The sequence below is a fragment of the Melanostigma gelatinosum genome, assembly GCF_949748355.1.
Source record: "Melanostigma gelatinosum genome assembly, chromosome: 15".
Classification (NCBI taxonomy): Eukaryota; Metazoa; Chordata; class Actinopteri; order Perciformes; family Zoarcidae; genus Melanostigma; species Melanostigma gelatinosum.
Genome location: NC_136648.1, coordinates 12,501,669 through 12,515,684, shown reverse-complemented (window position 1 = coordinate 12,515,684; position 14,016 = coordinate 12,501,669). Strand labels below are relative to the sequence as shown.

Here is a 14,016-nt window from a genome sequence, read left to right as displayed (position 1 = left end):
CGTGTGTACTGAATCCCCTCAAACTGAGGGAAGCACCTCAACTAAAATCTATTATCCGTTAATATTAGAGCTACAATAAAGCTTTAATAAGGGATGAAAGGAAAAAAAGGATATTCTAAGTAGACCTAAAAAAACACGGACATTTTGCAAATTACGTTATTGCAAATATATTCTTATTATACACTTCATCTTGCTCCGGCAAGGGTAGTCAACATATTTCAAGACTAGTTGTTACTTTCTTAGTCATTGTTCTGATATTATTAAAATAGTGGTTTACTGAATTTTTCTTTGCCAACAAAATTTGAACAATTAAAATAGATTGATACGATGAGATTTGTATGCAGTAGGATTACTCTCGTACCTTGCACTTATCAATCAGCATTCAAAGAGTTGATATAGAATCAGAGCTGACTAAATCCGTTCATCATTCGTCTCTACTTTAAGACGTGTTTTGTCAGATTTAGAGTGAGTTTCTGTTCCGGGTTTCCATGTTTCTCACCGCAATAATCAAAGAAGAACAAACTGCTAGAGATTAAATCCTGACTGAATATGAAAGACTTAAAACTTAAAAACCATGGAAACTCAATGAGCAGGCATTTTGTGGGGCACCTGAATAGGATCGGATGAACATAATGGCCATGTGTCTCGCAGCAACAAATGTGGGCAGTGTTTCTGTAGACGGTCGGCTATCTCGTGGGTTCCAATGAGCGAGCGCTTCCTTAAAGCGAAACTTGGCGTTGTGGGCAGAAGAACAGCAGATTCTGTATTTTGTGGAGTGCTGAGAGCATTGGGAAGAATGGGAACATGAGAGTAAATGCTTAGGTGTACTTAGTTTGCAGTGGAGGAGGAGGAGTGGTGTTTTAAAGCTTGTTGTGTCCCCCTGAAGGTTGGATACCCAGAGTTAGCAGCAAAGTGAATTTAACCACTACTGGGTATGTGACGAATGCCCTTGATCGTATTGTATCTCGGAGCAAAATACCTGTTTTTTTAAAGATTACATGGGGACTGGTGTGACCTTGTTTACAGGGACTCACTGTTGAGTTTTTAGCTTGTGTCTCCCGTCTAATTCAATGAAACATCTGTAACATCTGGGCGCTAATTATCTGATAACCCCCAGAGACATAACCACACTCCAGCACTGAAACATTGAGATTAAGGGCTTTGTGAACGGAGCCTCCTGTCCGGTGGATTATAGATTAAGAGGGACAGAAAAGGCCTGACTTTGTGAAGTGCTCAGCTGAGACATACCTTTGTAAAGGTAGTGCCACAAGGCTGTTTCAAGGACTTACATTATCTGATGCATTTACTATTTGGCATAGTTTGACTTGCAGATCATTTCATTATTAATTTCAGTGTAGAGGACTCTTTGGACGTTTTCATGCAGCATCTTTAAGATGGATGAGAATCACAAACACGCCCACTTGATTATTTCTGGCAAAGGAGGCCTGGAGGCTGCAAAATCTGCAAGTCAGCAAAAGCGCGCAGGTTTTTTACTTTTGGATTCACAGCTCAGTTGCTTGGCAGCAATACATTATTTAGAATTATTAAAGTGCAATCATAGTGGTGCAACAAAATCATTTCATTCCCCGCAACAAATAAAATGCACATTAAGTCGATCTTAATCAAGAGGTTGGTTTCTGCAACAAGTCTCTGTCTTGGTTTATATTTGTGTTATTTGGCTAAAGTACAATTCCAACACACCTTGTGAGACAACCACTCCTCCATGTTTGATTATCAGACGAGGCTTCATGGTGACATTCAGCCCCTCGACTGGTCAAGCGTGTGTAAAGATTCCCTGACCGAACCCTTCCTTACAGTGTAGTTGAGCTTTTTCTGCTGCCATCAGCGTTGTGTAACTTTCCAAACAGTGCCGTATGTGCTTATACTTACAAAATAAGTCACGTGTGCGGCTCTGTAAGGCTGTTCTCCGGCACAGTTGTTCCTTTTAGCTAAATGCTAAAGTCTGCATGCTAACATGCTCACATTGACAATGTTAACATGCTGATGTTAAGCAGGTATGGTGCTAATCACGCTCACCAACTTAGCTTAGCGTATCAGCATGCCAACATTTGCCAATTGACAATAAACACAAAGTACAGCTGAGGCAGTTTTGTGGAATTCAGTCATAAACCAAAGTGTTAGAAAGGCAATTAATCCATGAATCTGTGAATTACTTATTTTCAAGAAACTCATAAGCACATCTCTGGTAAACACAAGATTTAAAGTGGTGCTTCGCTGTGATTACTTGTGAAGAAACGCAGTATCACAGATCTGTCCATTGAATCAATTCATCGATTCGGCAAAACCAAAAAACAGCTCTCGATAGAAAGCAATGGAAAATGAAAAGTTAAGGCATGACCAAAGACAACTTGTTGTAAAGGAGACATGAATCTGGGTTTGGAATTTAAAAACTCCAACAGTTGTTGAGACATTTCACTTAAAACCACTTACGTGAACCTCACAGTGAAAGGATCACTGAAGTCATCAGGATAAATTCTCATCTGTCCAGATGTTGTTGATATATTTAAAACTTCTATTGGCTCAGCTCAACTTTCCTGGATTGGACTTATTTTTTATCTGCCTTTTATATATTATGTATGTTTTTTATACTTCTATACATCATAAAATGCTTATATTATACAATAGTTCGAGTCCACCTGTGTGCATCTGCCGCTTGCTTTGCTTTGCTTGTTGGCTGCGCTGTGAAAACGCTGTTTCTTTTAATTAGGTCATCATCACTTTGAGTTTAATCTGCTCATGTTTACTGCAACTAACACGCTCCCAGAGGAGCATCCCAAGTTATTTGTCCCCAAGTAATCTCAGCCAGCGCTCAAATTCAATTATCTCAACAAGACTTGCACTCGTTGAAAAGTTGTTTTAATTAGTTTTTGTTGATATTAAACCAAAATGCAGGAAGAAGAAGAGGGGGAAGTGCTGCAATTGTACGCAGGCGATAGCGGCAGCAGGTTACGTTTTGAATGTGGAGGAAGTCATTTGCTTTACTGTGACAGCTAACCGGCGTAGGAAAGTAGAAACAGAGGCGAGGTTGTGGTTCACCGAAAGGAAGTTTGAAACATATGTTAAACATTGATATTAAAAGTCTCTTTCCTGCTCACAGAGTGTAATACCTCAAACAGCTCTCTTCTGCTGTTCTTGTGTTGAAGTAGCGTGTCCTGCTGGTTTCACAGATGTCATGTATGTGAGGCGATTCACTCCAAAACAAGATGATCATAATAATAATACCCCTTTTAAGAATGACGCCTAAAACTTTCAGACATTTGCTGATAATAATCTGACACTTTTCAGTGAAAAGCATTGAGATTGAAGATAGGTATGTTGCATTCATACTAACCTTTTAAGCGTTGCATGTAAAAGCTTTCCTTTTGTAAAAATAACAAAATGTTATATATTGCAGTGTTTTTAGTAGCATTCCGTGCATGTGTGTGCGTGTGTTGGCAGAGGTAAGTGTGTGGCTCTTTCACATTTGAACCATCAGTACGATTCTGTTTTTGTGTTTTCAACTTTGGCCGCGGTGTTTCTTCAGGACTCGTCTCATGAACTCATCGACTAAAGTTAAGATATTGGATGACTGAGAATCATTCATTAGTCCACATGAACAGAAAACATCCCGGTGTCGACAAGACCAGTGGATACATTGGTGATCATTTGAAGAGACGGACGAGGAAGGTTGTCGTCAGCGGTTGCTGTTGTTGACTTGTTCGGTTGCAGATGGAGCCACAGAGATTATTTGCCTTATGTTGTGTGAATCGTGCTGTACTCCCTCCTCTAACCCACCACAGATGCAAAGTCTCAGAGCTCATTTGGATGTTCAGAATTATTGTACATATACAATACAGAAGTGGATAAAAACATCATCTCTGAAATCGTTTCAGTAATTGATTTCAGGACAATGCTTTCGCTGCAGAGCGTCTGTCAGGGAGAATTGAACAGCGGGGGATGCACCTCTTGTCCTGGAATAGGTTGAAAGTGGTGCCAGCTCTTCTCCATGCTGTTCCAAAACTTGACACAGTATATTGAGAGCCTTAAAATGCTATTGATTAGCTCCCCATTCAGCCTCTGTCTCTATTCCCACATTGCTGTTTCTGCTCTTTTTTTTTTATAAGAGTGGAGAATTATTGAAATATGGGTGTTGAAAATATATTTCCACCATTTAAAAAAAAAAAAAAAAACGGATAATAAAACAGGAAGCATTCTCTAAAATGTTTGCCTCTGCATTTTTGTCAAAGCATATCTATGGGGGTGTATTTACAACAGCAGGCTGCTGTAATAATACATTGTTCACGGTGCTAAAAGGTGCAGCACATTTCTGCCTGCCTTGAAGACATGACTCACTCTCTCCTCGCCTTGATGACAAGATGAATGAAATTAACATACTAGTCACTTGTAATTACAATATTTTGCCAGCTGATCAAGTTTAGCCCCCTGGCAGCTATCAAAGGGCAGCTGGCGAAGTGTTGGGATGCAGGTAAAAGAGACGGGTGTCAAATTCAATGAGCTTCTCCCTTTGTTACTCATCCAATCCTACCCCACTGTTTACAAATGAAAGCCCGTCCACGAAGACGTGTAGTCCCCTTCCACCTGGTGGTACTGGAGTGTTTTTCAGAGGTGGTTTCATCTGTAAATGGTTTTCCCCATCGCTCCCCTGCTCTCAATATACTGGTTTTGAAGCATGCAGGATACAGACATCTTTTTTTATTCCTGCATGGTATTGCACAGACTGCTTCGCTGCATGTCATCTAAGACGCTTGAAATCAACTGCACACTTTTTTGTCATTCTGAGGGGTAAAAAAAAAGAAGTTATCCAGTTACTTTGCCTATCAATACACATTTGTGAGAGTGGGAGTTTTAAGAACTCGCGGAAGGCATGATTAGTTCATGTATAATGTTTGATGACGATGAACTGTCTTGGAGGAGAAGGAGGAGTGTGCATTTACCTTTGCATGGAAAGGAAAACTTCACAAATTCTGTACTTGTGCATTAATTAAAGGTGATTGTTCTGGCCATTTTGAGTCCACATGCTGGGTCACTGCTGGATAGTTCAAAGTCTTTAGTGATTCCTGATTGGCCCAGTCAGAATCCCCTTTTAGAAAAGCCTTCACAAAATCCCAAGAAATGAGACTCCATTGATGTTGTCTTGTCAGGATGTTGGTGAGATGTTGTCTAAAAGTGTAAAATGAATATTTGATTTTAATTCCAAAATTAAATCTTATCTGATCTCCTCCTAGACAGCCCATTGGGAATAATTAAACAAGTTGAATGAGGGTGGGTGGAGAAGGCAGATTTGCCTCTGTGATGGACTTTTTTCTTGCTGCAAAAGGTATGGGAATGTCATCATCAATCCAGCTTTGTACAGTGTGAGTGTGTGTGTGTTTTTATAGAAACATCTCTGCATATGCACTGTGGGCCTTTTGACTGACAATTCAAGCATAGCTGTCAGCTATTTTCAGCAATGTTTGATGTGATGATTTGCATTGCCAAACCTTCTTTTTTGGGGCAGCGTAAACTCTGTGGAGGAAGATTTTGCAGCAAACAGTGACCAATAAGCCAATTGTTAGTTTGATTCAATGCAGCAGTATGTGCATTTGTGGATGCTCGGTCATTACATTTGTTGGGTTGTCATATTCAAATGAAGTTTGACCTGCGGTGCTCTTTATCCAGTCACTTACAGAGACACGGACCCTCTTTTTGGCATTTGAAACATGTTGGCTGCAGTTGTAATTTCTATGCAAATGTCTGACGAGAGTAAGTAATTTGGCCCTTTTGAATGCTCCTTCATATCATTCCTCTCACCAAATATTCTCATATTGACACTGAACATAAAACACATGTTCAGTGATGTTGCTGAAATCATTCAATCAATTTACTTAGAAAAATTGAACCCGTTTGCTTTTTTCTGCCTACATTCCTATTCCCATTGAACATATTTCTCCATTAAACTGTTTCAGGTAGAAATTACCCGGAGCCAAGGAAGAATAGAACTCATAGTGTCTCTTGTAAATACATGAAATGTACCTTCATTTTTATTTATTTTTACTCAGAATGGACTTTTTTTTAGACTCTGTGCCGAACTGGCTTTACAAAACAGGTGTAACACCTTGTTGCACCGTGATTTTTCTCCTCCTCCTCCTCGATCTTCACCACCTCCACCTCCTCCACCCACCACCGCTGTTCGGTTCACGCAGCACCACGTCATTCTCCAGCATGCTCACGTTCCAGAGACTGTGTGCGGTTTTACTCACTGTGTGTATCCCACTTCTGCTGCTTCTCTCCATCACTTCAGGTATCACGACAAACAGGAAGTGACCAGTAACTTCCTGGGAGCCATGTGGCTCATCTCGATCACCTTCCTCTCCATTGGCTATGGGGACATGGTTCCACACACGTACTGTGGGAAAGGCGTGTGTCTGCTTACAGGGATTATGGTGGGTTTCTTTGTTCTTCACTCAGATAAACAGATCTCTCACAGGACAACTGGAACAGTTATAAAACTAAACCTCAGCTCTCACTGCCAGCTACATTCTGACCAGGACCATAACCTATACTGCAAAAACAACCACAACTTTGAGATAACTTTATATATAATCCTACTCTGGTAACTTTTATAGAGTTGATAAATATGTGAAGGTTTTTATTAATTTGTGATCGATATTTAAAAAAAGATTGTCATTGTGAACAGACATTTCGTAAAGTAGCATTTTGAAAGCTCACAAACACAATGTTTTGTTTGTTTGACCATGTCTTTGTGCAACAGGGAGCTGGTTGCACTGCTCTGGTGGTTGCAGTTGTAGCCAGGAAGCTGGAGCTGACCAAGGCTGAGAAACATGTCCACAACTTCATGATGGACACACAACTCTGCAAACGAGTGAGTCACAGCATACCAATGCATTTAGTGACTTTGTTTTTTACAACAGGGTGCCTGCATATGGATATGTGTGCTTTTCCTTTTTTCAAACTGTGCAAGTTGTCTAGTCTTTAGAGGCCTAAAGAAAGCAAGCATGTATTGTGGGATCCAAACACACGAGACAGAGACCAAAATAAAAAAACATCCAAAGGTAATTTCTATACAATTCTGTTTAGGGACCCCAGTATGCAGAAATGTTCAAATATACCATTTTTAGACTCTGCGACAATAACACAATTATACTGCATTCAAACAATGGCCTTTTGCCGAGAACTGCATGGGATTATCATAAAGTGTCCATGTCTGTAAAATGGAGATGTGTGGACAACCGTAGAACTCAATATCATTCATATATCTAGAGGTGAGAGGTCAAGGGATCCCTCCAAATATGTAGTCTTAAGTTGGGAGCGTTATTCAGCCCCCTTATGACAAGCTACATGGTTGGTACCAATGGATTCAACAGGTCGTCTAGTTTCATATGATCTTCACTCTCGCTTCACAACTGAGGCAGCTGCAGCCTCCGAGAGACAGTACCGGTATGTTGGCTGGGATTGCTGGCAATCCGGCGGGTCTCAGCGGGATAAGACAGAAGAAAAAATACATTTCTGCTCCATAACATTGTTAATTATCCTGCGACTTTTTGGATTTATCTCGAGATCCCTCTGGGATCCTGACCTCCAGTTTGAGAGCCACTGGGTTTTGGGGCGTCCTCATTACACATCTGTGCAAATGTCCAATGTCGATACTAAGTTATTTAGGTCAGCGTTTTTATAACGCATTGGTTTTATGTTGATTTCTATGTTTGACCATCGCCGGACATTCTAATATTTCACAGTTTGTATTTTATGTTACACGTTGTCACTTTGGTTGGCTTGTTACGAAGACGAGGCCTTATAACTCTTGTTTTTAAAAGTGCTATAGAAATAAATGATAAGAAACATTAAATATGATGTATTCATAGAAAATGAAAACTGTATTGATTTCTGATACATGGGGGCTTGGACTGAAAGGGCTGAGCAGTAGCCTCTGGAGGCTGCATTACGCACAGGTTTGCAGCCCGGCACTGCCAGAGAGGCGGTGCGTAATGCATGAGAGATCAGCCTTAAAACGAAGAGTAGCTTGCATCTTCACTCGCACACAGAGGTATGAGGAGAGGAGTTGTTGAGGCATTTGTGCTCCATCCACACAAGGCGAAAAGACTTGTGGAGTCCTCATGACTTATATCATTGTATTTTACCACCTGGTGCCGACATTTTGTGTTTTCCTCAACATAAATAAAAACATTTCCACCATAAATAAGTGCATGAAAAGAATGCAGAAAATAAAGTGGATGACCCCCCCAAACCTCCATCTTCTTAGACGTCCCCTCTATGTTGAAACAAAATGTATGCCCTCGAGCCCCTGTTGGATGTTTAATCTAGTGCCGACACTGCCCTTCAAGGAGCTCCTCTACATCTCATGTCTTTTTCAAACTTGCTTCGCAGGTAAAGAACACAGCTGCCAATGTACTCAGGGAAACATGGCTCATCTACAAACACACGAAGTTGGTCAAGAAGATAGATCACGCCAAGGTGCGAAAACACCAGCGCAAGTTTCTCCAAGCCATTCACCAGTAAGTCCTGCTCTGCTTTTCTTTCGTGTTATCGGATGTGTAATACAATGAGTGTTGTTCAACACCAACCCCCGAGGGCAATCAAACGATACTGTGTTATTTAAAAATACAATATTTTAGCTGTTATTTGTGGTACATGATATTTAGGCTGTATTATCAACTGTTGCATTGCTAATAAACTGAAATGTAGACATAGCTGAGAATATTTCTAGCGTTTGATACAATGTCCTCTTCAAGAGTACCATTTCCTAAGATTGTTATGCTCGCACACATGTAAACTATGACACTCACACATACATCAGCACACACACTGCAATCTAGTGTAATGGTCCTCCCTATTCCCCTGCCCGTCTCCCTCTCCCTCCGACCCCCTTTACCCTGTGCTTACAGTGAGAAGTGTAATGGTTTCACTCGTTTCGTGAATGTTGTGGGGTTAAAACTCTGTACTGTGTTCTGTCTTTGTTTTGCTCTATCACTGCAGAGCTCAGAAGTAAGTTGAGTCTTCTATGTATCCTCCTCCTACTGTTTCCTCAACATCCTCCTCCTCCTCTCTCCATGTCTGCGTTTGACATGCATGAAAAAAAGCGTTTGTTACCACAAAAAAAAAGAAAATGCTGGATGCTGAATTGTTTTTAGTTTTTTTTCTTTACTTCAATGTTCCATTTACTTCCCTCTCCCTCCCATCTCCCCTTTTGAATGGAATGAAAATAAATTCAAAATAAGCATCAACATTTTGCCACTGGTGTCACAAGTGGAAGGTTGTCTGGAGAGAACGTGTGAAAGAAAAAAGCATCGTGCACAGAATGAGCTTGGAGCTTTGCTGGTCAGAGGTTCATAATCATCTACGATGTACTGTATAATGTTGCCCATGATTAATATAGCTGCTCTGGAGGCTATATTAACCTGCATCAACAGAACTCATCCTACACTTTTGATGGTTTTGAGATGACATGAACTCGCACACACGCACACCTACACACACACACACACACGTTAACGTAATGTAATTCTAATGAGGTCTAAATGTTTGTTTATAATGATTTTTGCTTTGTTTTATCCTTATTATTTGAGACCAAATGCCAAAGCTCGCACGTGACATTGATGACAGCACAAAAAGAGGAGACACAACACAGGTTGTAGTTTTGAAGAATAAATTGTACTCAAAATGCGTTACACGAATAAGTAGTTTTGGCTTTTAGCCCCTATTCATCGACAGCCATAAGGGATAACAAAGCCGAGCAAACAGACACATACGAGCTGAAACGGCTTCCCACAGAGATGGAGCCGTAAGCGAGCAGGCTCACTCTGCTCTGATATACTGATTTGCACATGAATAAATGCCCTTGAATGTCATCCTGTCATCATAATTTCCCCTCACACATCCAAATGATGGCTGTGCGATGCCACCGCTAACAATGACACATTATTCGCATCAGCGTTAACCGTTCTTACAAGGCCCGAATGTATTTGATTAGAGATAAAGAGGCACAATGTTGAAGGCATCACAAAACATGTCCGATGTATCATTGCACAAGTTATTTGAAATGTCTATGCTGCCGTATGTTCAGCAGTGTCATCAGACAGTTTATTTCTGGCAAGCTTCATCTTTTATCTGTGGCACACACACACACACACACACACACACACACACACACACACACACACGCACACTGTGAAAGACTCACGTTTCATTGTGCACAAGTCCCTCACAGTCACCGCACGCTTACTGAATGACCAGTGTGTATATATCTCAAGTCCTACCACTGAGCTGTGTGTAGCACTGACAAAGGGCATGTCATCCTTTTCTTTTTTGATGTCTTACTTTTGGGTGGAAAGAGATGGGAATGTTTTGATTTCAAACGTAGATTTGGGGATTTTCTTGTATGGAAGCATATTGCATTCTTGCTGGAAAAAAAGCATCATGTTTTGTCATAATACATTTTTGGATTATGTTGAGAATGCAGTAAATAAATACTTTTCAAGGTAAAGAGTGCTACTTTAAAGCACTTATGAAAATATAAAAGATGTTGTTACAACAAAAGAACAAAATCCAGATAAAACATGATAAACACTGTCATCATTTATTTTATTTTTTTCAAAATGAGCGTGGTATGCTTCTGCAATTTTGCATGTTTTGGTTGGTATTGCATTGACAAAAACCAGGAATGCTTGTGTGTATATATACATATATATTTCTATATATGGTATATGTATACATAGAGATATGTAAAGTACATATATTTACGATGCATGCCGGCAGTCTTCTCTTTTAAATGTCTTCAGTGAGAGAGCCCGCCTGATAAAACATGTGTTGTTCCTCCTTTCTTCCCTATTGGCCTTCTCTGTCCCTTCAACACCCCCAAACGTCTCTCTATGCCCCACTCCTGCAAACATTCCCTCTATTCCCATATTCCCTCTGCCATTCTTCTTTTCCTTTGTCCACCTCATCCTCCTCTCCTCTTCCTGCTCCCAACTCCCTGGGCCTCCACTAGGCTGCGCAGTGTGAAGATGGAGCAGAGGAAACTCAATGATCAGGCCAACACCTTGGTGGACCTGGCGAAGGTAAGTCTCCCATCTGGTGTGACTTTAAAGTGTCTTACTGTTCAATGTAGATCAACGGTTTCATTTTTTTAGCCTTTATGGGCTCTAAAATCACTGGAAACCAGCAGCTATCTCCGAGTTCTGCTGTAAACTTTCACTGTTCAAATCAAATCAAACTCAAGACATTCCTGTTGCCGCTAACATCTTTCGGAAATGAAAGGAGTTTGAGTAACCTGAGCCTAACGCACCAGACCCACCAGAGCAGAGCAGAGAGGGGGTTCAAAGGGAGGTGCATGACTGCAGCCTCATTTGATGTGGATGGCATTTGCACTCCAGTGTGTATTTTAAAAGGTTCTGAGGCCAGCTCCTTTAATGTGTGTTTACTTGCCCTTACTCTGCTCGATGGTCAGGTCCATCTGTGTCCACCCGACAGTAGTTCAACGGCTAAATGTCTCTTTGTTCAGCCCTGTGGTGAAATAACCCTTTGTGTTCTGGCTGAAGACAAGTACTAATGTCTGAACAAGGCCTTATGATGAAATAGTTTGTGAGCTCTACTGGTGACCATTCAATTGTATGTCACTGGGCATTCAATTTGTCATCATAAAAAATCGAATATATACTGTAGATTTTATTATATATTTTATAACCGATAAAATTGCCATTGTTTGAATAGAAGAATTACATGCTGATACCACGCATGCATTAACACTGGCCCTATTGCATCCATTGTGGAACAATAAGTGCCTAAATTATGGAGACGCTTTTCATTATATGAATGAGTTGTGTAAAGCATATACATAATGCATTGAAGACCTCCTCAGGCTATAAATCGATTGGAGAAGCTGGTTGTGAAATGGTGGGAAGATAAAAATCAATGCTGACTTGCTGGAACTATGCAGCTTCCTGTTAGTGTCCTTCTCTTCAGAGACTGAGCAAGTAGGATTTAGACTATAATTTAATCTATATACGTTTTTTTCTCTGGCAATGTATACATACTGCACCTCATATTTAATTTGTTGCGTCTCTCCTTGTGGATATTAAGTCGTGAAACAGATTTTTATCTTGTCTCTCGCTCCTTTGTCTGGCCCTCCTCCTCTTCCTTCTTTGTCTTCTTGCACCGCCCCAAACACATTTACTTTCTCTCCTTCATTAGACCCAGAATGTGATGTATGACCTGGTGTCAGAGCTCCAGGAGCGCAGTGAGGAGCTGGACAAGCGCATCGGCACATTGGAGGACAAGCTGGACTCGGTGACGGGCAGCCTGCAGGCACTGCCCTGCCTCATCTCCCAAGCCATAACCCAGCAGCAGCGGGAATTCCTGGACGGCTTTGTTCACCGCTTTCGGCCCGCCTCACTAGCCTCTGAGCGCTCTGAACGCTCCGAGCGATCCTGGACTTCCACCGCCCGTAGGCGGCGCTCTCCCTCCACAGCACCACACACCTCCTCTGATAGCGGATAATCTTGACGAACCCACTGCAATCACCTTCGAGCCCCACCTTTCCCAGACCAACTCGTCACCTTATTCTCTCCCATCCAAAGCCGTCCCTGTAACCACTGGCGTGTCCATGTCTGGACTGATAATGAATCCATATCTTGACCCCAGATCTGATCCTTGCCCCTATTCTCTCCCCTGACATCAAATCCAAAAGCCAATTCCTCTGTGACTGAGCCTCTTGGCACAGCACAGCACTGGATCAGAGCTACTCCAAAAGAACAAAGAAAAGCAGACAAAGACTTAAATCAAGAAAACACAAATGCATCCAAAAAAAGAAAAAGAAGAAAAAAATTGAAATGACTGAAAAACCGAGATAAAGTAGAGATATGGTTTATGTTTTAGCCATTGTATGGCTGTTCAAGTTAGCTTTTTTGTAAAAGCCCTTGTATAGTTAAAAAACAAATGACTGAGTTCAGGGTCGCTGGGGTGAGAGCTGGCTATCACACCGGAGAGTCCTTAACCACGAGGGGGGAAGTTGGTCTGTGGAGCCTCGGCTCGCCTGCTGGTCCTCTGAGGCCACGGAGGACATCCTTCCACCCATCCGTCCGTCTACCTGTTTGTCTGGTGAGGAGAGCGAGACAAACCGTTGGATTTCCCTTCCAAAAGACTGGTGTCATGGATTCTTTCCCATAGGTTAGGGTGAAAGCTTTAGACGAGGCTATAAAAGCTCTGACTTGAGGTCAGTGTTTGAAAATGCACTTAAGGAGAAGGAGAAACTGTCACGCAAAAGAAGAGCAAAGGGGATGCATATGGCATTACTACTGGGTAGGAAACATTTACACAGTTGCCAACTTCAAGGTTTCAGCTTCCTTGTTCTTACCAAGGGAAAATGAGAGGGACTATCTTTTTTAGTTACATATTGATTGTGATGTGATTTTTCAGTGCCTGAATGTATAAATAGTAGAGGGTTATTTAATTACTAATTTCAGAGCTTTTTTACGATGTTAACAGTCTGAATACAGCATTGCATTCCTTTTTCAGATACATTCCTCTCCAAAAATTTAAAGAAAATGTCTTAATGTAACGCATAACATTGCCTCCATTACACAGCAAATCTCAATGTTTTGAAAATCTTTTATTTCTTCTATTTCTACTGACACCGTGAGAAATGAAACAGTTCAGAGAACAAGCAAAAGTGAGACGGACTGAGAGAATATTTGTGAGTGCGTTTGTCAGAGAACGAGTTCACTTTTAGCACTCATACACACAACTATGAAATATGTAGTCTACCTTTCTCACCACCACTAATTAGAGCTTCCTGTGGTCTTCAGATAATGGCATGGCTTGAGGTCTGCTGGTATATACGGCCACACAGGCACACATCACTGGTCGAACTGAGAAGCCAACCCTGCCCTTTGCATGGTTCTGTGCAAAAATGACAATGGAACACAATCTTCCTCAGAAGGCTTGATGATTTTACATGATTTTGATTGAATTACATCTATT

The 14,016-nt window shown here is 41.2% G+C and overlaps 1 protein-coding gene across 2 annotated transcripts in view; it reads left to right on the top strand.

The window, feature by feature from the left end:
- The window catches only part of kcnn1a (potassium intermediate/small conductance calcium-activated channel, subfamily N, member 1a), a gene marked incomplete at both ends in the record, with an annotated part of 52,166 nt that extends 39,632 nt beyond the window's left edge, over positions 1-12,534 (top strand). For both annotated transcript variants that reach the window (XM_079285449.1, XM_079285450.1), the window contains 5 exons: positions 6,302-6,443; positions 6,773-6,883; positions 8,407-8,534; positions 11,027-11,096; positions 12,229-12,534. In XM_079285449.1, the coding sequence (XP_079141575.1) occupies positions 6,302-6,443; positions 6,773-6,883; positions 8,407-8,534; positions 11,027-11,096; positions 12,229-12,534 (757 nt within the window). The remainder of the gene's footprint in view (positions 1-6,301; positions 6,444-6,772; positions 6,884-8,406; positions 8,535-11,026; positions 11,097-12,228) is intronic.
- Between the last annotated feature and the right edge of the window lie 1,482 nt (positions 12,535-14,016).